A 26708-nucleotide genomic window follows, 5' to 3' on the forward strand; every position below is an offset into this window, starting at 1 on the left:
AAACTATGTTGCTCAAGGTGATGGCAAATGCAGAAACAAAAGCTTCAAGGACTTTCTGCATTTATAATACTGACTGGCATAACAATGAAGTGGGGTATTCAATACTAGGTGGTATATAACAAACTGATGAACTTGCAGGGAAAATATATTTATTTATCTGAAGTGTTGTAACACACAAACAGGGAAGAGCTGCTAACCAGGTACCCTCCGATACCCTTGTGAAGCAACTAAAAATGTTTGGTTGGAGGTACACAGTGACATAATTCGTCCATTTCGCAAGGCCAGAGAAAGGTGAAGTTTATCACCAAGGCTCTGAGAAGCTTTCCTGTTCTAAGCACTTCTTATTTCTTCACGAAGGTCAAGTAATTTGTGTCATATTGGAGAGAAATGGTGACGAATCTCCATAAACTCCAGTTTCAACACAAATTCTGCAAGTCGTGCCATAAATATGAAATGTTACTTCTAACGACAGTCTCTTGGTAAAACTGTTGCCTTTCCTTTTACAGGCTTTGAAACACCATGATATAATCAGTCTGCTGACTGGAAACCTGCTTCCTTTGCTTTCTTAACCTTGGTTAGGGTATTGTCACCCTGCACAGTACACACAGAAAGATCTTATCGTACGCAACTATTACTTAAAGCTGTCCACACTGTGGTGGTGTTTTACATCTGGCTTACACTGTGAACACTATCTCTGAAGCCATAAAGGGAAGTGGTTTAGTGGTAAATAAATGGGTAAGTCACCCAGTAATATATATGGGAAGTGAATGATCTCCATTTACCCAACGTGCTCTTGACTTTACCACAGATAATACAAGAAATTACTTCTAAAACAACAGGAACATCCAACTTTTGTAGCATCCAAGGGTAAGAGAAGAGAATGGAATGCAATTGTTGAGCTACCAAGAGGTCCAAATCAAATCCCATGATTCAGAAAATTTTCTCTTAGATCTAACCCTCAACCTCATCTGGAAAAAACACATCTGATACATTCTTCCATGGTACTAGCAGTTGGTATAAAAACATAAAAAATATAGATAACGTTTACAAAGCAGATCAGAAGATGACAGTAAGTGAAAGGATAGAAACATACGAGATATTTTAGAAGCTGAAACATCACTTATAAACAATAACAGAAAGAGAAAATACAGGGAAAGAGATAGAGAAAGACATGAAATAGTGAAAAACAAACAAAAAACAACCAACCATATAGGGAACAGACTGAAAATACTACTACTACAAAAAAAAAAAAACAGGGAAAAAACACTGAAAGGATCATACAAGGCATGAATGAACAAGCTGTGACACACTCACACATATGCTTAAAAACATACAAGAGATCAGGTGGACAACAAACCACTGTTTTCTGTTTAAAACATCAAGCCAGAAGAAATTTCAAAGCCTCACCAAGTCAACTGTCAATGAGTGTTTATTTCTCTTTTACTGTCCTGTGAATCCCAATTGTGAATTTTAAGCATCTTGTTTTGCTGCTTTGTGACATGGGCACTTAAATTAACAAATTCTCTTTCTATTGCTAAACAGATTAGCTGTGTTTCTGAAACAATGCCTCTTTGATTTCTGCTAATTGCTTTTCCGGGACTTACCTATTTGAAGAAACTCTACTTGTAAGCATAAATACATGAGATACTTTTATATAAAAGACTCATATAGTGATTCATAATTCTAATGTTCTATGACATGTTCTAAAACAGATTTTGCAGAACTCTGCAGTATGAACTATAATCTATTATAGTTAAAATCAGGAAATTTGCAAAACCTCATGTTAAATTGCTTAATCTATTAAGCTTTAAAAGTAACCAATCTGCTAGTACATTTATCTTTTGCAAGGCAATGTACTAGCAATTTGCTTCTATAGCTACTTATTGAATTATTCCCTGCTATTTTTAATAGTACTCAGAAGATCCACTATAGTGGTAATTTTCACTAGAACTAGGTCAAAATAATTGTATTCAGTACAATCTGATCTGAAGTAGCATTAGATGATTATTTCCTACTTTGGAGACTTAGTCTATTCTATCTCTATCCTCTAAGGCAAGTGCACAAAATACATACATTTATTTTAACTTCACAAGCATTATCATGCCTAGTGTAGAAACAAAGATAGGACCTACAGATAGAAGAAACTGAGAGTATAAGGCAAGCTCTGCTTCACTTTCTACTTGTGCTTGCTACTCATCTTAGTACAGTACAATCTGGAAGTATACTGTTAGTAATTTGTCTCTCAAGTTTCTTTTTACCATTTATATACCCTAAAGTTTTTCACTTTAGGTAGTATTTTGTTTGCTTTCTTACCACTGAAAAATAAAACACAATATTGTACATTTGGGGACAACAAGAACCAAAACAATAGGAGAGGCTTCACTGTCCTTTGCACCACTGTGCACCAAAATATGCATATACAAATAATAGAAGTTGTAGGCTGAGAAGGTAACCAGGTCCCTATACAGGACCCTATATATGGGAAAAGGAAAATGAAGCAAAAGAAGAAAATTATGTCCCAACAACAAGGAGCACTGGAATAAAACTAGGCATAACAGTATCATGCAATTCTAGCTCTTCAGCTGCCTAAACTGTATCTGCAAGACATTAATATGTTTGTCTTGAAGCAGTCACATATTGTTAAGCTAGATAAGAATCCTCAGGCTACTGTGCAGATCATCTCATCCCAGTCCTCTCCTATGTCTATGGCTATGTTCCAATGAGCTCAATGGGAGCTTCACCATGTCTTTCAGCTCCTTCTGTGCTTTCCTCAATAAGAGACTTCCACTCATGTCAGCATGACAAAGTGACTGGAACGATATAATTAGAAATATCTTCATAGATGATACAAAAATTCATGTGGAGACCACACAGGTTTTTGCCACAGTTTTAATAAGCAGGCATGCTGTATTTTTTAAATATTGGGCAACACCAAAAGGTCATCATCCGTTACCATCACCAATTTGATAGAGGATGAGAAATTTTGTCAAAGTTATAGGCTACTTTACTTAAGAGTAACTGGATTTCATTAAGCCAATTCTTGGCTGATTCCAATGTTAAATTCTACAATGCTACTTTATCAGGACCCTTCCCCAGAAATGAAGAGCATAACATTTGAGAGCAATTTTAGTCATGTAGGCATTTTTATTGTTGATCTATAAAAGATAGGATTTGATTTAAAAGGCTCTTACTGTACTTTTTTTCACCTTTTACAAATTGAAGTCTCTTTTCAGCTATGTCTTTCTGGAAGCCATGTTCTTTCACATTTAGGCCTCCTTTCAACAAAAGAAAGGCAGCTCAACAAAACACGAGAACACTTGCTTGTTTACCTCACCACCAGGACTGCAAAAGCAGCCTGTGAGGGAAAAGGGGAAAGCCTTGGAAAAGAGACGTCTGATTTTTACGCATTTTACCGAAGTTTACCTTGATTACACTTCTTGTATTATAGTATCTAAAAGTATTCTTGCCCAGTTTGCAATTGTGAGCATATGTCAGAGGAGAGAAAGGGCTTGAAAAGATACATCAAAATCAAAACCAGCAGTGTTTAACTACCCCTAGTTAGAATTTTTAAGACTTCAAATAGTAACCAACTTTCTTTCCGGGAAACACACACACACACTCTAAACTAAAACTAGATGCACTCCACAACTTAAAAGCAGCTTTTAAATTATAATTCTTAAGCGTATGTTCATGTAAGTTCGTGCTCCACATGCATACAAATATGTACACAGACAGACAGTTAAGAAGTTAAAAAGCAAATATTACTTTGCTAGACACAAAGTGAGACACGGTGATTTGTAGCCATCATTCACTTACTATTTAGTTGAATCTGATAATTGATACTCCCGTCGTCTGTCATAACATTCCTGGATTCCAGGGTCATTCCATAAGCTTCTTATTGCATCTACATACGGGTTCTCAAAAGTTGACACCTTTTCTACATCGACTTCTCGAACTAACTGTGCATGAGCCTAATTAAAAGAAACAAAACAATAAACTTTACTTAATTTTCTCTACTTGCAGATAGCTTATATACAGTGAACATGATTAACAGGAATAATTTTCATGACTGGCCATCCCACCAATGTGCATACACAATTTGAAAAATCAAGTACCATGATGAAGGTTGGTAAGATGGAGAAAAGAGACTACCAGTATAAGGAGTTCCAGAAATGAGAAAGAACTGAGGAACCCTTCATTTTTTTATACAAAGTACATACATGTCAACATGAATTAGCAAATTATTTACCTTTCATGCTACTAGACACTGTCAAACGCAATACCTACAATCCACTCTATGAGCTGAATAACTCACAAGAAGATAAAAAAAGACAACAAAGTCCTGAAATATTCAAAGATGAATAATTTACTAAGATTTATGTGAATGAACTTAGGGACGCTGCAGGAAGAACCATCACTGATGTATTCCAGATGACCTTAAAGTAAATGCTGAATGAATGAGAATAAATAGGAGTACTGAGTAAATTAGAAATGAGTGATGATAAGGTGAGCTTGAACTAAGACAAACATTAACAAGTATAGCATTAGGACAGAAGGTGAATTAACAAATGTGGGCCTTCCTTTCAGACTACGTTTACTCCAATCCCGTATAATTTAGATGAAATGGATAAAGTGAATAAAATTTGTATTTAATTAAGCTAACTCTAAAGAAAGCTTCCATTTTTGATTTTTCAGGTATAGAGCATATAAAATATCTGCTTGTTGAATTATAACCACAGAATCACAGAATGGGCAGTGTTGAAAGGAACCTCTGAAGATCACCTAGTCCAACCCCCCTGCCAAGCAGGATCACGCAGAGTGTGTTGCACAGGATAGCCTCCAGGTGGATTTTCAGTATCTCCAGAGAAGAAGACCCCACAATCTCTGTGGGCAACCCGTCCCAGTGCTCTGTCACCCTCACAGTAAAGAAGTGCCCCCTCCTATTGAGCCAGAACTTCCTGTGCTTCAGTTTGTGCCTGTTCCCTCCCATCCTGTCACTGGGCACAACTGAAAAGAGACAGGCTCCATCCACTCGACACACTCCCCTCAGATATTTATACACATTGATGAGGTCTCCCCTCAGCCTTCTCTTTTCCAGGCTAAACAGGCCCAGCTCTCTCAGCCTGTCCTTGTACGACAGGTGCTGCAGTCCCCTGATCACCTTAGCAGCCTTCCTCTGGACTCCCTCCAGTAGCTCCATGTCCCTCTTGTGCTGGGGAGCCCAGAACTGGACACAATACTCCAGGTATGGCCACACCAGGGCTGAGCAGAGCGGGAGGATCACCTCCCTTGACCTGCTGGCAACACTCTTCCAAACGCAGCCCAGGATACCACTGGCCTTCTTGGCCACAAGGGCACATTGCTGAGCCATATGGTCAGCCTGCCGTCCACCAGGATCCCCAGTTCCCTCTCCTCAGAGCTGCTCTCCAGCAGGTCAGCCCCCAGCCTGCATGGGAGGAATAAATGATCTCTGACCCTATCCTCTTTGACCAAGGGAAAATCCTTCTTTCTCCGGACTTAACCAGTCAACCAACTTGGCAGATTCAGACTCTGACAGGAGCAGAGAGAATAGAGAGATAAGGAGTTTGCCTTTCAGAGAGATTAATTTTAAAAAGTTATTGGTGTTGCCACAAATGTATTAAAACTTATTACTAAGAAAAGTGAGATTCTTAGAAAAGTTCTTAAGATTCAGTTTGTACTATAAATTCTGTTTTTACTTTAACAAGTAATCCCTAAAATTGGAAACTGCTGATAGGAAAACCCTAATAAACACATCACCCTCCAAAATACTGTCAAAACTTAGTTAAAGCCTACAGAGACAGAGAAGAACAATTTGTAATTTGTTCTGAAAGCATTATGTACACGATTCAGTGTATGAACATATGTATCTATGTAGATATAGATACACATACAAACACACACAAACACAATGAGAAAAAAAAAATAAGGGAAACTCAGTCAAGCAAAACCACGAAGAATTAAATTCTCTTATATAGTCTGCATTTCAGGCAAAGACACAAATCTCCTTCCATTTTAAATTAGGTGAAGGTATTCTGAAACAAGCTTTTTGGTTATTTTTAAATAAATTTATCCTGTGTTTGCACATGTGCAACCCCAGCCCCCCTTTTAAACTCTCCAGGAGAATTATGGTACTGCTCATTACTTAACAAAGTATTTTATATACAACTGTTGTTTATTCTAGATGAAATAATCTTCAAATTCCATGTGAAAAAATTGTGTCTTAGAGATATGCTGAACTTCTCTGTTACCAGAACTCAATCTTAAAAGTTCTAACAGAAAGTATTTTCTTCTGCATCACGTCCACACATACCCAAAATATCTGGAAAAATCATGAAGGGTCCCTGCATCCTCAGAGCGATTAATAAGAAATGGTATTCTACTAAGCACAAACCAATGCTCTCATGAAATGGGTTGAATTGTTTTGGAAACTAACTTGTATCTTATCAGGCTCAGTTATATTCTCTTGACTGTGTATGCTTCCAAAAGAATATGCCACAAATATTTGTTCATTGTTTGTTACAAACTAATAAACAGTATATTCTGATACTGTTTTGTTTGGGTTTTTTTAAGCACTTGAGCTCTGAAATTATAGCCAAGTGCTCTCTAGGTGCTAATGGAGGTGAAAGACTGACCAACTGTTCAAAAGCTGCTCTTAGGTTTTCATTGGAAATCTGTCAAAACTGAAATATTTCTCTAAAGGTTCTCTAAACATTCTCTGGAAGGTGCTCAAATGTTCAACACTGGTAGCAGAGAAAATTGTGCAGGATAATTACTTTATTTTAGACAGATACCTATCTAGAACAGATAGTTACTACTACTACAGTCGTCCAAAATATTGCATTGTTTTATTTATCAGTTCTGTGACTTCTACCATACAATTAACATGACTCTGCACTGCAGGTAAAACTTAACGAAATAAACTATGGTATACGCTGGTAAGTTACATCCATCAGAAAATTAATTCAGCTTTTTTAAAAGAAAAAGTATTTCCCCAGTGAATACTATTTCTGATTCCCTGTGGTTTGCTTGGTCAACTCATGAGAGCTGACTCACTCTACTGACTTACAGTTTACTACAGTTCACTTCACATCACTGCTACTTCTCTTAAAGAAGTAATGCCCCTTCACATAGATTTTAAGTCTTTATTAATTCTCATTTATGTCTTCATGTTCCCAAAGTACTATGTTTTCTTGTACACAACATTTTTCATTTCTCTGAGAGTCTTCGTCAGCCAATATATTTTGCTGGCTTCTAATTCCTGGTGGCAAAGACAGAGATCTAAATACATCTGTTGGCTTTACACTTCTCTTATTTGCTCTGATGAAAGTAAAAAGTAATTCTACTGAAACCTTGTGAGGTGAAGAAACATAAACTAAATGTAGAAGAACCACCAAGCATGCACATTTGGTGTCAAAACTGCTAACTACTAGCTTTAGTTTCCTTCTAATAATATAAATAGCAAATTCCAAACATTATTTTTGATGTTAGCACTCAAATTACTTGCAAGAAAAAAATAATTCAAGGACTCTACATAAATCCAATTTCTGTAAGCATAAACTTTATCTAGAACTTCTTAGTCTTCACTAATACTTTTGCTGTACCCTGAAATTAATGTTATTTTGAGGGGTGTGGGGAAGTCAAGCTATTACCATTTTAAAAACATGATTTCTTAGATTTCTCTTTTGGGACATAAATAATTACTATAAAGGCATTCAAAAACCAACAACAACAAAAATAAAATAAAATCCAAACAAAACTGAAGTATTCTGCAAGTATCAACTTCAAACTGGTTATTTAGATGTAATTACTAGTTCAGCTGTGATGTACCACCAAATAAATCTAGACAGTGTAGCTACTTTTCTGTCCAATACACTATTTACATCAGCAGTGACTTTCCATGGCTGTCAAGCATAAGAATACTTGTAACAATTTTCACGTTATGTCCCAGAGATCTTATTAACACTCATCCAATTATTTTTTGCAAATGACACCTATCCTAAAGAGTTTCTTCACTGATTCCTACAAGCATTTAATAAATGATCCCAGAAAAAAACAAAACAAAAAAAAACTATTCGTTTCTGAAACAAGGAAATCTGAGCCAGAGAAAATACCAAAATAGCTATCTTTTCTTCTTCATCATCATTCCCCTCAGCAAACTATGAATAGTGTAAAAACTAATTGTGGGCTTGAACAACATTATACTTTTATGTTGGTCTGTCTGTAATAGTCTTTTGCACACAATCTGTTAAAAGTATGGAACTTCTGGGCTCCATTGCATCAGTTTTCTACTTTTAATCTGTTAATTCTTTGAAAGCTCTCATGCTTCTTAGGGACTAAATGGGCCAGCCAATACTTGTGTTCTTGTGTTTACTCTATATGCACATCAACCATTTGGAGCCTTACAAACCAATGTTTTAGAAAGCTTGGTAAAAGTTTCAGATTTTTATATTCTTTTTGATATAATCACTGCAATTTTTCCAGAGTAGCTCTACAACCTACCAGATTGATTAATATGATAGAGGCCAGGCAGAAATGCAGTCTATTTCAAATAGTTCCTCTGAGATACTAAATCCACAGGAGAAAGCAGTATGCTAGAGATGCAGCAGGGAAGGGAGTTTTTATATTAATGGTCTCTGTGGTCTAGCAGATTTTAAGATGCCCATTTAAAGAATAACCTTGAATGGGATAGATACCTTGTATTTATAAACGTAAATGTTTTCCGCTTTGTAAAAGGATTTCCCAAGCCAATCAGACAAACCCAGCGTCTGTGATGCTTGGCTGCCAGTAGCTAAAGGAAAAAGCACACTGATGGTAGGTCTGTATGCTGAAGTTTATGAAGACTGTACAATTGAGAGCAAAGTCATGGGATCATATCAAAGCAGTCCAGGAGCTGAGTGGAAGTCATTACAAAGTCACCATCATGATCATGGATTTTCTCTTATTTCGCAAGGACAAAAAAAATACATATATAAAAAAATAAAAATAAAAATGCAAAACACATTCCTTGATAGTGCAGCGTAAAAACTATTACTCATTCCAGTTCAACAAGAGCCATGAGCCCATATTTACGGGTTCAGATCCTGCTGAGTTACAATCTACAAGTGTGGTTCATACAAATGTCTTCACCTGCACGGCTGTACAGCACGACATACTGCTTTAGAGACTGTAAACCTGTGGATATTTCAAGCAGGTGTAACATTCAGGGAGAGCAATACTAGTCTATTCACTGTCTTGAGAAGTAAGCAGCCCCAATATGCTCGAATCTCCCAACATACTTCTTAATATGCCAGAAAACCGAAATCTCTGACTGATAATCTCTCCCAGGTAGCAAAGTGTTTTCACACACCAGTCTGATAACAATAGATTGGAAAAGGACTGGAAAAAGGATATTGCTTCCTGTGACCAACTCTGGACCACAGAATGGACTAGCCTAAACAGGGAAGCGTTTGCATGATGTGCTACACTGAAGTACATCATTAAATGTAATAAATTAATACATTTATTATGTATTAATAAGGTGTGCTGTGGAATTCTGGAAAAAGGCTTAGTACAATCCTAATCAATCTTCAGTTACTCAGGAAGGTTAACAGGGGATCAAACCACCTAAATGAGAATTTGTATCCCTTCCTGTTTCACATCATGACCTTTGAAAAGAAAAAATAGCATAAGTTCTTTGAAAAAGAATTCCACAGACACGAAGAAGAATCTGAAAAATCGAGTGGATAAATAAAAGTTTTGCTTGTTACTGGTCATTGTCTGTAAAATGCTGAGGATAATGGATCCTAACTCATGAGCACTAAAGTAAAACAAGAATTTAAAACAAAATATTTTATGACTAGAAAATGAATTCATTTGGAAAAATCAGCTGCAAAATGGATCCATTCAAAATACATCATTAGACCTTAGCTGCAGTATTTTCATGTATTGAAAAACTGGAATAATGAAAGAAAGACGTGTACACATATGAGATTTTTTATTTATTTATTTATGTATTTTTACTAAGGCTCAGAGAAGCCTTAGGAATTAGCTGAATGAATCAGAACTTTATTTGTGCACTTCAGTCAGAGCCCTGAATTTTCTTGATTTCTTGTTTACTTATAAGATGCATCAGAGACGGAAGACAAGCATGATGCTGCTGCTATAAGGCTACAACCAGAACATTTGCTTTTACCTATAATTATATCACAGTTTCTACATATATAATAGAAAAGGCTTCAAAAAAATGTATTTTAGAAGCTAGGTTATCCCTATAGTGCTTGAAAAAATGTTTTAATTACAGAAGAAGAGAGGCACCATGAAATAACTTACCGTCACCCTAGCAGAGTCTCTTGCAAGGGTCAGAGAGACACGTACACACCATGTGAGTCATGTTAAAGGAGAACACATGGAAGATTAGGTGTACAACTTAAATGCCAAATCAAGATCTAGCTAAATGTACACAGTCATCCTACTAGACTCTCCTACAGATTCCAATCCTCTTTTTATACACAAAAGCTTTTGTCAGCAAGACAACAAGGTTTTTCCAATGTCAGCATGCAGAAGAATAGTCACCTTACTCTCTGATAACTAAGTCACTCCGTGCAAGTAACTTTCAGAAATTTAGCTGAATTAAAAAACAAAGAATGTAAAAATAGTTTTCCTTTATGAAAAGTGAGATGTTCTCCTATGTGACAGAACATAACCATTTTTTAAGGAAAGGAAATCTACGGAAATATGCAACTACAGCACACTGCAGATACTCTTTAGAAGTAAGCAGGTCTAAAGAGCCCAGAGCTAACACAGACTACTTCTGCTAATGCAAATAGTGCTACAGGGCAACAAAAAAAAAAAAGGGTGTGTAATCATTTTTCCACTTACTGTCCAACTTCCATACTCTCTATATAAATGTCTGGTTGCCTGTTAAGGTGTTGCCTAACACGGAAAAGCAACATAAAAATATCAATAGGAACAATACTGTTGTTTTGATTGAATATCAAATTCCACGTAAAGCCTTGAAATAATGCTTTTATCACTCTTCACTCCTTCCCTCCCCAAACCACCTACCTATAACACTTCATGTAACTGAAACAACTTCTGGCAATCAGCCTCTAGAGAACCAAACATGTTTTCAAGACAAAGGAGAAAACAGAAAAACGGGAAGAAAAAGTATGAATGAAGCCATTCCCCATCCACCTAAAGGAGGAACAGGTAGAAGAAGTAAAATGAATCATTCTGCCAGTGGTCTTGGGTAACTTCTTTGCCAACTCTTCCTCTCAAAAGAAGGCTAAGTTTTAAACAATCTTTAAACAATCCCAACCTTGTTATTTGTTGCAAATCTACACAAAGTATCTTTAAGAAAAACTCTGGTAAAATGACAGAGATGAAGGACAGAAACTGGATTTTTAACTTCAGGTTTTAGTTATCCATCCTCCCCGTATCTTTTTCACCTGGCCTACCTGCTTCATTTTGTAGTACTAAAATATGCTCTATATAGCATAGGATCCATGTAACAAAAATGATAGACTTTGTTACAAAAATGTAACAAAAATGATAGACTTTTTTACCCTCTCTTTAAAAAGCTTAGTATCCCTAACTTTTCAGGCAGGTCACCAAGATTTCTTAGGTATTATTTTTATGAGGTCAGATCATTTTAAGCATTATAACTTTGTTAATGACAACACATGTTGTTATATGCTCTTCAAATATTGCCAGAGCTAGGAAAGCAGAGATGGAAGATGACACCAATGCTTGACAAAATACCATGTTACAAATACCTCTTTCAAAAAAGATCATACTTGATATTCTTCATTATTCTCAGTGGTATGTTACATTTACAATGGATTATAAATTAGGTATTTGCACGTCCTGCTTTTAATAAATATAGTACACCGGCTGAAATTTCTAGACAATGGTTCTGGAATTGCACAGCTAGTGATTGCTTTTCTGACATGTGAATCAAAAATCCATCACTTTTCCTGTGAAGATTACAGAAATAGAAAATGCTTTATGCTCTGTACATAACCTTTAGTGTGTCTCTTTCAAAGACCTCTTTATGGATCAGCCAACTGCTATATCTTTCCCAATTGCTCTAGCAATTCACCTTCAACTGATTATTTTTGTCATGCTGGGAAGCCAGATATTCTGCTCCAAAATTGCTCAAGATAATCTCCCTATTTAATATCCTACTCTATTACCTTGACTTCTGCTAAAATTGCTGGGTTTGTTTTGGTTTGTTTTTTATTTGTTTTTTAAATTACATGCAACCATATTCTAATTGCGGATAACAGCTTTCACTTCTTTAATTATGGAATTAGCTGTAGTCCACTTACACACATTTAACTGCTTGATCAATACTTTATTCCATGAATTCAGCAAATTCAATTTGTTTTCCATGGTTTGCCTACTTTTACTTTGAACAAAATAGAACAACAAGTAAAATACAGGCCACATAAGTAAAGAGATCCAGAGCACAGGACTGCAAAATTATGTTTACTTCTTTTAAAAATGAGGTAGTCACTGAACATTATGTTTTGACTTGTTTTCCAAATGTTATTTTTGCTACTAAATTTTCGAAGACTTTAGGCAGGTATCGACATTCTGAAATTCAACTCCTTTTTGAAATAAATCGGTAAGATTCCGAAGGAATCAATGGCAGATATTGGTGAAGAAACCCCTGCTGAAGTTCATAAACAGCTGAAAATTAATTCTTCTTGGGTTCTGACATTGCTAACCTGAACATAAAACTAAAGAATTCTTCTCTTGGACATATTTACTAGCAACTATTTATATCCTCATGAAGTCCTCATAATTAATAACTTGCAAGCCCAAGCTGGTAAAATATTTTTCTGGTAGCAAAACCTATTTCCAAAGTTAACTCAGTTCTACGATGACAGAAACTAACTGAGAAACATTTCACATATAAATCAGGCTAAGTAAGAATTTGTAACAAAATCTTTTCTCTCAACAGTAGCTGTAGTTAACACAAATCACCCAAATTACTGCTGTCCATAGAGTCTATAGAGTACTATCAAAAATTGTTTTCAAAAACATATCCATGCATGCACATATCGTCATGTTTTCAGAAAAAAATCCATGTCCTAGAATTTTTTCTTTTTGAGGGCCACTTTTAAGATTGTGCTGTAATTGTACAAATAATTACGATAAAAACACATAAGCAATAAACCATTGTTTCTTGAACTGCTACACAGCAAAAATGAAACTGATGGACTGTTTCTTAGTGTTTTTCCAGCTGACACTCCAAGTTAAGTGTCACAGAAACTGCTGTATCGAGCTCACCTGAGTAAGTAAGGTGTACAGAGGCAGAAGGGGGATATACCTGAAGCCAGAAAACTCAAAGAACACTTTCTATATATTTAGCTGATACAAACTGGGGAAGACTTAGAACGGCTTTTAACAATACTGAACAGAGAACAACATCAACCTCAGACTCAGGGATGTATTTTCCCAGGAAAAACTATTCAAAGTATTTTAATACGTGAATAAACTAAAACTGCTACATCACAGTCCCTCCTGAGGGGCATCTTCCAAATGTGTTGCCCACAGAAAAAAAAAAAAATGGATCTGTAAACCAGAAGGATTAATTCATTATTTAATTCTACAGCAACTCTCTCTACAATACCTTCACAAGAATCCAGGATAAATCACTGTAATTTTTAAGTAGTTCTTCTACTCTACATGTATCACTGATTTCAAGAGCTTTATAGCAGTCTTCATAACCTAGTACCTGTTTTTTTGAAATATGGTGCTTAATAACAGCATCACAAGTAACAACAAACTTTTCTGCAGTGATGTTTTTCTATGTGGTATGATAGGATCTATGGAAGAGTATGTTACGCAAACATGGGCATGCTGAAATCTTCATTCAATTTTAAGCAAAATAACTGGCTGTACTTCACAGTCCTGCAGGAATCCACTACTTCAAGTCAACCGATACAACAGTAAGTGTATAAAAAGAAAAAAAAAAAATGGACAATTGGTCATATAACTCCTCCTGAGCCTCACTCCTGCACAAAGCCTGAATGAACCTTGCACAATAGATGTTTTTAACGATCAGAGGAATAAAAGCTTTGCTTGGCTTCATGGATTAAAATAGCTAGAACTGAAAGGACTCTGTGGCTCTTTATATAGTAGAGGCTATGGTCATTTGATTTGGGCAATTCAGAAATTCAGCAATACCATTCAATTGCCTACATGAAAGAACCGCATTAAGTTTCATTGTTTTTAATACCTAGAGAGGAACCTAGAGGTGAACATAGGACAGGCACAAGGAAATTAACAACAGGTTCATTTTTAAAGAATCATGTCTTCCTCTGTTTCAATTTAGAAAAGTATTTACATGAAAAATAATTCTGTACAGAATTATATTGTATCAAATTTAGTTTCACACATACAATTAGTACTAAAAAAAAGAAAAAAAGTACTGCAAAGAAAAGCTGCTCACCTCTCTTATTTTTAAGTCATACTTCCTTTTATTTTTCAAGGAAGAGAGTGCCCTCTGCTGACTAATGCATATTAGAGAAAGCAATCATTTCAAAGTGGTATTTCTAGAAATATCAGAGGGCTGGGAGGGTCCCTCTCAAAATAATGAATGACTGAAGTATGAGTTTTCCTCTGCAAAAATTACAACAAACTTAAATGGTTGCATTTGTGTGTTCTCCAACCACAAAGACTGTCTTTCTAAACAATTACCTCATTTATTGGGAATAAAACTTTGAAAAATGACTTTCAGAGTTAACATAGGCATGATAAGCTACATGATGCAGTATCACCTACTTCTTTTGGGTGCTTTCATTAATCTCTTTATGTGTAGAGAAATGAACTGGCAGAACTGCAGAGAGGGGCAACATTTAACCTCTGATAAAAATCTGTTCTTTTGAACAGGGTCACAAAAGAATTAATTTTGCCCCAAGTTGTTAAAGATAGCAATCCAACATGATTTCCTCCAGAGAAACCACAGACACATTATAACATGGTGATGAGTAACTATTTGAAACATGCCTTGAGGGAGAATAAAAATAAAAAAGGTTTTGTGCCATGTGTGACCTAAAAAAGTGATAGCTTCTTTATAAATTAAGTATAATCTTCTCATTCCTAGAAACATACTGTATTTCTGCTGGCTCAAATCAGATGCCAAGAAGAGCTTATTTAAAGAAGGACAGCAAAGCACTGCTGACTACTCTTGCAAGGCTTCAGGCAAAACACCAGTCTCTTAAAACATGGTGCCAACTTCCACTGTTAGGAAGAAAACCCATTAATACACAACACTCCTACTCTTAAATCACAAAATAGAGTTTCACACAAATAAGAGCTTGAAGAGCTTCTTTCTTTGTTGCCTTATGTGTACAAAATTGATTCATACTCTGACTTAACCTAATTAATAAGAATCTTAAAATGATTAATTCTGCTAACTAACATCACTATTTACAGGGAAAGGTTACACTGGGCTTTTTAACAGCCATTTGGGGAGGCCTATTTATCTGTCAAAGCATACATGGATTATCCTCCCAAGATGTTAACCAAAACAGGACATGGTCCTTACAAAAGTATCACTATTCATTAAATGAGGGGAAACATTTTGGGGGGAGGGTATATTCTGTTTGTACTTTGTTTTTAATAATCTAAATGTCTTATAAAAGCTCTTGTTTTCAGTAAGAAGGAAAGCAAAACTGATTTTTAAATTATTTTTCATTAAATTGTAAGTGAAAGCTTATGGATGACTGAGTAGTAATGGTAGAAAAGCAGCAACACTGTCTACTGAGGAAAATTGTGTATTCCTATTATTAGTACAGTGAGGTTTCTGTACTCGATCACCTAGTCCCACTGTGCTATGGAGATTCCCAGGACACAGCAAGAGGATGAATATCCAGGGACAAAGTCAACAGCTGCATACTGGCATATCACATCAAATCTGCTGGAGACAAAGGTTTCCATGTAGTGACGAGTGCTCTGTACCTACCCCCTTTGTAATTCTTTCACAAATGCCCAAAGCAGTTTCCCAATAAATCTTCAAGACAAATTTATTAAGTTAATTTGGGGAAGCTCTCAAAGTAGCAAAGACAGACTGTTTATGTTACATTCTGCTACCCAGAAAAAAAGCATATTCATAGTCCTTATCTACCCTGTTCACACAGAGACAGACAACTACTTAAGAAATCAGCATGCAGGTAGTCCACATAATCACTTTCAACTAGGATTACACTATTAATGCAAATGCTGATATTAAGACTGAACTAGACAGTTAACAAAAACAGTCTGCAATTAGTCTGTAAAACTGAAAGTAGCATTAATTCACCTTAATAAATAAGAAAGAATTATGATGAAAAAATCAGCAAAGCACTGTTGCTCTGACCCAATACCAACTGAAATTATCATCGTAATTTCTATTTTTTTCACTGGACTTTAGACTCCCTCTCAATACAAAAATGACCACAATTCGTTTTTCAGGACAGGGTAGGTAAGTATTTTAAGTTAGACTTCTGGCCCAAGACGAACCACAGATTCTGCTAAAAGTAAGTAATATTTAGTTTCATTGGATCATTGTAGCATTTTCATTTAATGAAACCAAACTACCCACAGAATGAACATCATATCAGGAACATTTCTGCATGTTTGTAGGTAGGACAAAATTTATGAAATTAAAGAGAGCACAGCTGGAGGAGAGAAATGAGTCAGAAGCAGTTTTATGTTGGTTTTGCACGCACACAATACTTTTTTTTTTTTTTTTTAAGTGTTGATTTCTATACCATCTGCAAAAGCACAGCAGCCCCGCAGTCCCTCTAATGCACAACAGCCAGTCTAATGACTGGATGACTGCTCATTAATGACTGCTATGGTCAGCACCTGGCAGTCCCTCCATTCAGATATGCTACCACTGCTCTCCTTAAACCACCTCTGGAGTCTAACATACAGACCAGGAATCACAGAATCACTGAGAACCCTGAGCTGGAAGGGACCCACAAGAATCATTGAGTCCAACTCCTGGATCCACACCTGACTGCCCAAAAATCAGACCATGTGTCTGAGGGCATTGCCCAAAGGCTTCTGGAGCTCTGGCAGCTCACTGCTGTGACCACTGCCCTGGGCAGCCTGTCCCAGTGCCCGACCACCCTCTGGGTGCAGACCCTTTCCCTAACCCCCAGCCTGACCCTCCCCTGTCCCAGCTCCATGCCGTTCCCTTGGGTCCTGTCACTGTCCCCAGAGAGCAGAGCTCAGCGCCTGCCCCTCCGCTCCCCTCGTGAGGGAGCTGCAGGCCGCCATGAGGCCTCCCCTCAGCCTGCTCTGCTCGGGGCTGAGCAAACCAAGGGACCTCAGCTGCTCCTCACATGTCTTTCCCTCTAGACCCTTCACTATCTTTGTAGCCCTTCTTTTGGCTCCCTCTAATAGTTTTATGTCCTTCTCATACTGTGGCGCCCAAAACTGCACATAGCACTTGTGGTGAGGCTGCACCAGGGCAGAGCAGAGGACAATCCCTTCCCTTGACCAGCTGGCTTTGCTGTGCCTCATGCACCCCAGGGTACAGCTGGCCCTTTTGGCTGGCTTGCCATCAACCAGAACCCCTGATCCCTTTCTGCAGGGCTGCTCTCCAGCCTCTCATCCTCCAGTCTGTACATACAGCCACAGTTACCCCATCCCAGGCGCAGAATCCAGCACTTGCTGTTGCTAAATTTCATATTGTTCATGCTTGCCCAGCCCTCTGGTCTGTCAAGATGTCTCTGCAAGGCCTTTGTACTCTCAAGGGAGTCCACAGCTCCTCCTAATTTAGTGTCATCTTCAAACTTCTGTATTGTGCATTCAACTCCTGTTTCCAGGTCACTTACGAGAACACTGCAGAGAGCTGGCCCTAGAATGGAGCCCTGAGGGACCCCACTAGGGACTGGTCACCAGCCTGATGTAACCTAATTTACAAGCCTTTGAGCCCAATCTGTCAGCCAATCATCTCTCTACCATCTTATGTACCTGTCAAGCTATATGTCCAGAAGGTGAGAGACAGGATGAAGATTTTGCTGATATACAAAAAGATTTCAGCCAACCAAATAGGTCAACCTTGGTCAACCAAAAGGGACTAACAAGTCACCTTTCTTTAGCCAGCATGAGCACAAGTCCTAACTGTAATGTTACTAGCAGGTTACAGCAGGCTTTTAAAAGGATGAAAAGTTGGAAAAGTAGAATACCTGATAAGGACATGGTTCTGCCACCACACTTTTATGTTTGTGCACTTTCCTTCACACTGTAATTTTGATGCTGTAACATATATATTTTTAAATGACTGATTTAAATTAGATTTAGTTTAAAAGACTAAACAAAGAGACAAACAGATAGATGGGAACCTTAAAGATGCATGCTAACCCAGCGGTTATGGGATGTAGTATGGTATGTCCCTTATAGTAAAATCTGATTGTTGTGATTAAAATAGAATCATGTTGATTCAGACATTAACATAATAATGGATCACATTCTTCTTTATTCAAGTACTCTCAGTTACTATCTCCGTCAAGCTGTCAAAACTGTTTTAACCAAAATCCACTGGCAGTGGATTTACAGTAGTTGACGAATTCACTGCATTGGTGTCACACTGGTGAATTATATTTGAATGTATAATAAAGGAATAAAAACATTTAATAGAAAGCTAAGCAATTCACAGCAAGCATAGTTCAAAGAAAACATTAAATTTTCTCTTACTTGCTGCATGGGAAGAAGGAACCTCAGAACCCAAGGTTCTGAGATTTCAGTGACAAAAGATTTCAGTGTTGCTTCCCTTTCATCATCTTCTTTTATATAATTTCCCTTTACAGAACTAACTTTTGTAACTGTTAATCTGCTGCATACTTCACTATTATAAATTTTAGAATATGAGTTTAACTAAAAAAATCTTATTTAGAAAATAGGAAATCAAATTCCACTAAGAGATATTTCCATAAAGTAATCAGTCCTTTCTTCCTGTGATCACAAATTCCAAATAGTCTTCTGCATCCTTTTTCAAAATTCTGCTTTTCACAATGAAGAACCATCTTCCTTAGTTGGGGGCTCTATGTTGGAGAAAGCTACCAGTATATTCAGAGGTCCCAGTAACTCATGACCAGGGAAGTATTTATCTGAATGCAAATTTGGATTAGCAATCACATTTACTTTTTAGAAGCTGCTAAGCATAGAGTAGTGAAAACACCCCATTCTAAATTGAAACAAGTAAAATACAAGTCTGAGATCAGAAAATCTGTTGCTCTTTTAGGTCACCCTCTTTTCAACTTAAGCAGAAAAAAGCCAGAAATGGTTGCAGTGTTTGCTCCTGAGAGACAGCACATGACTCAAGTATAACAAAGGAAAAAAAACATTTAAGAACAAAACTGTCTGGATCAAAACAGAAAGGTCTGCATATGCGCACTTCTGTGGCTGCCGCTCTGCAGAAGCTGTCTCAGCCTCCTGCACCACAATGTCACAGATATTGCGTAGCATTGTGAGACTCACATACACAGTTTCAACTCTGACATGTAGGCTATGTGTGTGCCATTCTGAAAACCTACTGGTATCGTAAAAAGTTAACTAAGTCTGTCAAAATGTGAGCTTTTGAGGAGGAAACAGAAGTACAATTAGAAATCATATTTTGATTCCATAAACACAAAAGACTTGACAAGGCACTTCATCAAATTAAGGCAAGCATGCATTTGTGGTTTGGCCCTCAGTGCTATCAGATGTCACTCTCCCATGCAACTTATTATTCTAATGGGAATCCATGAATTCTGTCCATATATCTTGATACACCATACCTCCTAGCAACTCCACTGCTGTAATTTTAAGCAAAACCTGTGATCTGGAAAAAAATGATAAAACTCAAAGTGTCTTATCATTATCAACCTCAAAACCTACCCAACCTTCTTCATCTCTATGACTGATGGGCTCAATGACAATGTCTTGGGTCTGACACTAGTACTTCTATGCCAAGAAAGAAATAACAAAAGAAAGAAGAGGGAATAAACAATGAAAAGAATTCTCTAACCTTTAAAGTGTATAACATCCTCATTTTCTCTCTACTGAAATCTAAATTAGAATAGCTCCCACCATCTGTACTGAATGAGCACTTCAAGTTACTATTCCCATGTGAGCCAGATAAATTACATAAATCCTGTAAGGGTCTTACAAAGATCTGAAAGTTGTGTTCTTCTCCTTGCTATCTTGTGTTCTCTTGTTATCAAACCAAACTGGAAACCTAACTACCTTACATACTGGATGAATGATGATAACTGGTTCAAATTGCTGTGTTACCAAATTACAAGTTTGAAAACTGAAAAACACCCATCAATCCTTCTTTGAGTATTGCTGTGCATTCAATGTCCTTATTTATATCAGACCTGCTTTTATTAATATAAAGTACAGCAACTTGGTCTGTTTTCCTCTTGCTTATGCCACATAAAATGTGATGGCAATGAGGAGGAAGAGATGAGAAACAAAATGACATCTTCAAAGATGATATTCCTTGGGCACTGCTGTCTCCTACTGTCCTAGGAGAATAATTATAAAAGGAAAGCTACATTTCTTGAAGCCAAAGAAAAAACATTCCCAAGGCAGTATTTTAGAAGCGTATTTGAGATAATACTGCTATACTGGTTTCCTCCCTACTTTTATCCATAGACTCAAAGGGTGAAATAAATTTAACAAAAATAACCAAGAAATACAGCTTTAACAATATGACTAAATTTTCATTTTTCATGGTAAAGGCACTACTATATTGGCTGTTTTCATGTACGATCTTCTCAAAACCTCATTACAGGTAAGTCCACCTCCAGCTAAATGTTCAAGTGATGTACTAATAGCATCAACACAGAAACTTGACTGCTAAGCTCCTAAGGGTTCATAACTCCCCCCAAAAAAATGAAGACAGGTTGTAAAAGTAGTCCTTTTCATCAAAAGGCCTTGCCCAGATTAATGCTGGTCTTTCCTTCTAACATGAGTAAACAGAGATGTTAGAACAAGCAACAGGCAGAACAAATACTCTGGAAGAAAACAAATTAACAAGCAGAACAAGAACTCAAGGAGAAAGCAAATTACTCATCCAAGTGTCACAGTGGCAGCTTGCCATGAACTTGGAGGCCATACCAAAATGGCATCAAACAAAGCAGAAGACAGCTGCCCCTCATAACCTGAATATCAATGGAAGAGATGCTTAATGGTTTCTCCAGGAAATGAAGATGTGCCTACACACTCTACACTTTCAAATTAAATTGTGAATTGCTTTTGCAGAATACTGGGTATTGAATTTGACTGTGGACTATATTTGGCAATCTCTGAAGTATGTTGTGAGTCAGGCTGCAATCGAAAAGCTGTAATTGAAGAACCTGGTAAGGTTTATAACTTCAGGAAAGAAACCAGAAAGCAGGCTGACATATGAAAAGTTAATTTACAAATAAGAAGAAATCTTCATTTTTCCCATTTGTGCTTTTACTTCTTTAAAGTGTCACTCTAAGCAGTTTTCCTGTATGCTGGGGAACAGGAAGGCTGAAACCAACACTAATATAAAAGCAGTATCACTGCTTTAGTTTCCATCTTAACACAGTTAACTTTGACATGCATTCTACACACATTAAACCTTTACTTTTTACATTTAACAAACAGGTTTACTTAGTAGTAAATAGAAAATACAAAGCTGCTTGCCAAGTAGATTATAGACATTTCATTCAGATGATCCTCAAGACATAAGCATAATCAATTTGGTTACATGGTCACATGCTGAAGTCATACACAGAAATATGACTAAGTGAGAAACAAACAACTCAGTATGACTTAGAAGTCATTTCAGAAACTTTTAAAATAAAATTACTAGATGAATATATTTTACTGAAAGGTAATTCAAATCTACATAAATTCTAACAAGTCACTCTGTATTAGGTATACTACAGAAAACAGGTTTTCACCCTCTGTGTTCAAACTACAATATTGCCAATTGTCCTACAAGTTTAAAACAGATTGATCTCTTTCTGTTCATACAAATATTTTTGTTTTCAGAAGTCATACATTACGGAAATCACTTGCCGTAGACATCATTTATCTGAATGAGTCTTGCTAGGTTTTTTGGTACAACCTGTATCATCAGCAAAGTCAATAATGTAGCAGTGACCCCAGACAAAAAAACAAGACTTCAAGAAGTTCGAAAAATTGAGGATGAAAATGGACACAAGGAAAAGCAGAAGAACAAGGTTTAACACTGAGAATAAATGGAAGGTAGAGCATGCATGTTTCACGGCTTTAAAACAGTGTACCTGGAAATACTTCAAAACTTTTAGTGCAAATGAAAATGTGGAGCTATACTAGAAAACAGAAAATACTGAAAATGGTGTACAAGATAATTATGAACTACAACATGTCTCAAAATATGCACCAGCTACCTTCAAAAGGCCAACAGAAACAGAAAAAGCAGCTCCAGGGACTTAAAGCAAGACCTTAAATAAACTATACTATATTCATGATGAATATATGCATTTGTAGTCTAAAGAATAGGATTCGGTAGAACAAAAACAAAACAAACAGCAACAATAAAAAGACATTCATAGGGGGAAAAAAAGAGCCAAGCAAAAACCTTTGAGGCAAAAATTGCTTTCCTTGATGTAATGTAATATGAATGACAGTGCATTCTCCATCTTCTAACTAGAATTTACAACTTCGCTATTCTGATCTATCTAGAACCTCCATGTCTTTAATTTTTGTCTGAAATCATGCACCTAGAATACATCACCTTGTCTATATCACCACTATAATTAGCCTGGAGATTAATGCATAAGGTATCATTACTACTACCCAGCTAGGAAAAAGAGATAACCATAAAAAAATTACCAAAACACATGTAATTGTGTTAACACAACAGCAGGCTGCTAGAGGATGACAGCCTTCTGGCTACTATGCAGCCAGACAAAAATCTTCTCAAGTCAGCAGAACTATTAAACAGACAAACCACCAAACTTGAAAACTTGAAAGCTGTAGAGAAAAACAAAAAACATGAACTCATTCACGTATATTTCACCACAGAATTCTTATCAGTATTTTTCCTATTTTTCACCCACACCATGCTCCTGTTATTTTTGTCCTCATGACAACCTTCTACTAGCCACTACTACTGTCTTTGTTTTTATCTCACATCTTATCTCACTTAATATTTATCCAGATATAAAGGAATAATTTTACATGATTGCTCCAATTAACACTCCACAAATTTTAACTGTTTTGTTTGCTGGAGGCCTTGTGCATGGGTTGTTAAATTTGACTGCTCCTTTCACAAAAAGAGATAAAAATTTCATTTGTTACTGCACAAGAAAACTAAGGCTCTTTCGCTCTCTGTTGAAACACAGTTCAGGAGCCAGAGATGTAAGCTCTGATTTCCTTTCAAGATATTAAACTGTCCTGAGTTCTTTCAGAAAGCTTGGGAGCCAGATAGCTTTTATGGTTCTGAAACACAGGTCTATCATATTAAAAAAAAAAAAAAAAAGACTTACTTGGGAACTGCTATTTTCTTTTCTGGGCATAAGAAACAAAGACTTAAATTGAGATCATTCTTTGGCAGTACAAGAGATTTTACTGACTCACAAGCTTTGCTGGATTCCAGAGCTGCATGTATTTATCATGTAGTTCTTGAGGAACTGGGTTAGCAAAAGCAAAATAATTGCTTTTAGTTTCTCTCTGGTACATTGTACATGGTATTTTATTTCACAGCTATAGAACCAGTTAAGTGCTAAGCTTGCTGCCATTATACTCACTGATTTTGATATAGCATTAGGTTATTGCTTATGGAAAATATTTTTTTATTATTATTATTTTTTGCACTTCTGTGCATGTTTTTTGTGAACAGTGAGAAACACAGTATCAGACCATAGTTTTTAGTAAGTCTATTTTAAGAATAAACTAAGTGGCTCCTATATTTTTCCTTCACTTTTAAAAATACCTTTCTGTGTGATACCACATCTTAGGTGCCACTCACTATTAAAACCAATGGCTTCTCCATATGTAAACTCATAAAAACTGAGGGGAGTTAACTGAAATTAACTTAGGTGTAGACATAGGCAGTAACTAGTCTTTCATTCAGATCAACCTAATTGGTTTTGGAAACTAGGATTCCTTTTAGAGGTTAAAAATGAAAAAAAAAAAAAAAAAAAAAAAAAAAACAGGCACAAAATGTATTAATATATCCCCAGCTATCCCCTCCCACAAAACTCATCTTTGAGTTCTGTGCTAGATTGAACCTGGACTGTGGGGCATTTGAGATTTTAACAGATGACAAGCATTAATGGGGATCATTAGTTATCACTTTTTCAAGTTCCAGGAATGAGAGATGGGAAAATTCTTCTTGGTGATTTTTGTTTTCTTGAGAATAGGGTGAACTACTGCAATTCTCAAGGTAATACATTTTCTTTTGAAGAGAAGCACATTAGAATAAATGCTCATGAGTCTGTAGCTAAATTAGGTCATTGAGGTTTACCACACACTGGACTATATATGCTCTTAAGTTAGATTCACTGCAAAGATTCCCCTGGGAATCTCCCAGGGGAGGTTGCAGGTAGGCTGTTTGCCAGTAGATCTGGCCAACAGCTCTAAGTATCCAAAAGTCATTTCACTGTGGAAAACTGTAGGAGAAGCAGGTAACCAGGAATGTTTGATCTATTGCGTGCTGCTGCTGCCACATCCTCTGCAACAGTCCTTACCCACCCAATGACAATGGAGAAAGAAAGATGCAAAAATGACTGTATGAAACATTAGTGAGTCATACAGTAAGAGAAACTTTCATTGTACCTACACCCTTCATCGCGTTTTGTGTCTTACAAACCACTTGCTAGAAATACTACCTGCAATTGGTAACAAAAAAAATCAGCTTTTTTCTAGAAATTTAGTTGTGTTGCTTATGTTGTATCTTATTCAGTATTTTAGTACAGACTAAAACTTAATTCAAAATATGCAATCCTTAGCTGAATTCCAAAGGTGTTCTGATTTTGAACATCTGAACTATGATAATAATCTGAATGAAGATCGACAACTTATTAATTTATTTTTGTAGGTATATTAAACTCTCTCTCTCAAGCTGATTTATGCTAAAACCTACCACATAAATCAATCTCTCAGTTATCGTGCTTTTGGAAAGTTGAAAATTGTTAATGGAGATTTATTGGGTTTGTTGTATTACAAGATTACAGCATCAATTAAACTTGTTATTTGGTTTGTGTCTTAAGAACTCCATGTCTCTCTTCCTGCCTTTCTTTATCAAAGGAAATGAAATAGATATGTTCATAGTAGGATCTCTTAGGAAATTCTGCAATTAGAACAAATCCTATCCCTACATGTGCTACAAAGACTTTTTACAGTACTTTATACAACAACAAAAGAGGCAGATCAAATGACTCGTGGTTTCTGTAATCATTCAGAAGTATTTTGATTTGACCATATATGTGTATCGTAGTAAAATGAAAAACATCTCTGAAATGCATGCACTGGCCACATAACAAAACTGTAAAATGGAAATAAAATTAACACTGGAACTACACTCATAGAAAACAACCCTTTGGTGGCAATCTTGCTTTGTGTTATCACAATACCAATTACATGAGACACTTAAGTCACTCTCATCTGGTTTGCTGGAAGAGGAAGTGTTGTACTGTTTATATGTACATGTATTACAGTATCTGTTTGTAGGATACATCTTTAGTGTGATGCATGTTCTGAAAATGAAAAGGAAGTGCTAAGTAAAAAATACATTTTAAAATTAAAACCTTCCTTTTCACTGAGAAGTTACACTTCTCTCTAAATTTCTTTGGACAAGTTAAAAATATTCTCACTTTTGATAAAATGCAGTATTTTACAAAATAAAAACACATTCTATCCAAAAGTGAAATATTAAAATTCTAAGTTACCTTCTAAATAGTAACCCATATTGTTGAATGCAGAGTAAACTGAAATGAGTCATTGTGGATTCAGTGAAACCACTGTTTCGGTCAGTATTACCCAACCTTCACCAGTTTCTTACTCAAAACATTGCTTGACATCAAGTAAGCACCACCCTTTGATGACTACTACTCCGGTTCAGTAACTAGCAGATATTACAGATACTACAAATTCAAAATCTCTTCAGTCAAATGGATTTTAAACATTCACAGTTATTCTAGAGGTATAAAATATCTGGTGTCTATATGAAGCTGAAAGTCATTATACGTAATGTAAGTCTTTCCATTAAAGGCCATCTGGTCTGCTATAGACCCATCCAAGTCCCGTATTGTAACACATTCCAGTTAGAGGTTTGTTTTCTACACAGATAGTATTCTCAGTTTATGCTTGATTTAATATTAGATGATCAAAAGGTATATAATGCAATCCACAAGAAATTATTTACATTCAAGACCAGCGGACTTTGGGCAACTTTATGAAATTATGGTAAGATGTAAAGTTATAATAGAAAGCAAACTTTTAGTGTGATCTTTGCTAGAATAATAAGAAAAGCAAACATTGAGAAAATGCACATAAAAAAAAAGATGTATTCTTTCAACATTACTACAGCAAAATAATTCCACCATAGACAGAGACAGAACATTTTAAAGACACAGAAAGGAAAATTTTTCCTAGCGAAAAGGTGGAATATGTAGAACAGAGTAAAATGTATGAAATTGCATCCCTTTCAAAACAGAGTTGTATCAACTTCTTAAAGAGAAAAAATAAAAGTATAATCT

The 26708-nt window shown here is 36.3% G+C and overlaps 1 protein-coding gene across 1 annotated transcript in view; it reads right to left on the reverse strand.

The window, feature by feature from the left end:
* The window catches only part of LOC101794123 (guanine nucleotide-binding protein G(q) subunit alpha), a 131369-nt gene that overhangs the window by 33591 nt on the left and 71070 nt on the right, over nucleotides 1-26708 (reverse strand). The window contains exon 3 of the mRNA XM_038170218.2: nucleotides 3817-3971. Within this exon, the coding sequence (XP_038026146.1) occupies nucleotides 3817-3971 (155 nt within the window). The remainder of the gene's footprint in view (nucleotides 1-3816; nucleotides 3972-26708) is intronic.

The sequence above is a fragment of the Anas platyrhynchos genome, chromosome Z (genome assembly GCF_047663525.1).
Source record: "Anas platyrhynchos isolate ZD024472 breed Pekin duck chromosome Z, IASCAAS_PekinDuck_T2T, whole genome shotgun sequence".
Classification (NCBI taxonomy): domain Eukaryota; kingdom Metazoa; phylum Chordata; class Aves; order Anseriformes; family Anatidae; genus Anas; species Anas platyrhynchos.